We start from the raw sequence: 989 nt of genomic DNA on the forward strand, positions 1-989 counted from the left end.
GCTGAGGACCAGAGTCAGCAACCTCCCCACAGTGAAGAAGTTTCTTCAACCTGGCAGCCAGAGGAAGCCTTTTGATGATGCAAAATGTGTCGAATCAGCAAAGAAGATTTTCAGTTAATTCAGGCATCTGTGGATACAGAGCACCACAAAGCCAACCTTCTAAAACTTTGCATCACATTGAAGTGTTTTGACTAAGTGTTGACCCTACTTAGAAAGTTAACAAGTTTTCTAAGGCGTCTGTGTTAATTCCGGTAGACATGACTGATGAGGAATGGCCGGGATGCTCTCTAATTGTAGTTAAAATTGAAATCATGATCACTTCCTCGGATTTTTCTTACTGTTCGATAGAACAACACAAGCTTCTTAGACTCTGGAGTATTCAAACATTGTCATGCAATAGCTGTCATATCCTTTTCAAACAGAGGAGAAATCCTCCTGTCAAATTCTGGCTGATGCAAAACTAACCTTTCCTTACAGAGAGTGTCCTTCCTGACCAAATGCACACAGATGTGCACACTCAACTGTGAGGAGCTGTTTTCCTTTAACCTAGTAATGGTTTTCTTATTCAGTTACACAAATAATACATTTATGTTCAATATGGAGCAATCGTTCTTCCTGGGGCTGCAAGAAAGATGGATACAGCAGGGACAATCAAATCACCCAGCCACAGAATCTTGAATTTCTGTAATAAAAGTATTAAAAACATAGGTATTCCTAATACAAAACTGGAATTCTGTGTGTCCTGTTCCTAAGGTTTCTATAACAATGTACCACAAACTTTGTATCTTAAAATAACATGAACATATTCTTCCTCAGTTCTGGGGAAGGTGTCTGACATCTAAGTCTGAGATCCACCAGGTTCTCTCAGAAGGCACTGAGAAAGAATCCTTCTTAGCTTGATGGCCAGTAATGCTGAAATACCTTGGTTTGTCAATATAATACTCAAATCTCTACATCTATAGAGATCGTTCTTCCAGAAGACATTATCA

The 989-nt window shown here is 39.2% G+C and overlaps 1 protein-coding gene across 1 annotated transcript in view; it reads left to right on the forward strand.

Annotated features, from left to right (window-relative positions):
* The window catches only part of LOC110322134 (glutathione S-transferase A3), a 28,563-nt gene extending 27,838 nt beyond the window's left edge, over positions 1–725 (forward strand). Inside the window, exon 7 of the mRNA XM_029539408.1 lies at positions 1–725. This exon is cut by the window's left edge and continues 1 nt beyond it. Coding sequence (XP_029395268.1) covers positions 1–118 — 118 coding nt within the window. The 3' untranslated portion in view covers positions 119–725.
* The last annotated feature ends 264 nt before the right edge of the window (positions 726–989 follow it).

This window comes from Mus pahari, chromosome 5 (genome assembly GCF_900095145.1).
Source record: "Mus pahari chromosome 5, PAHARI_EIJ_v1.1, whole genome shotgun sequence".
Taxonomy (NCBI): domain Eukaryota; kingdom Metazoa; phylum Chordata; class Mammalia; order Rodentia; family Muridae; genus Mus; species Mus pahari.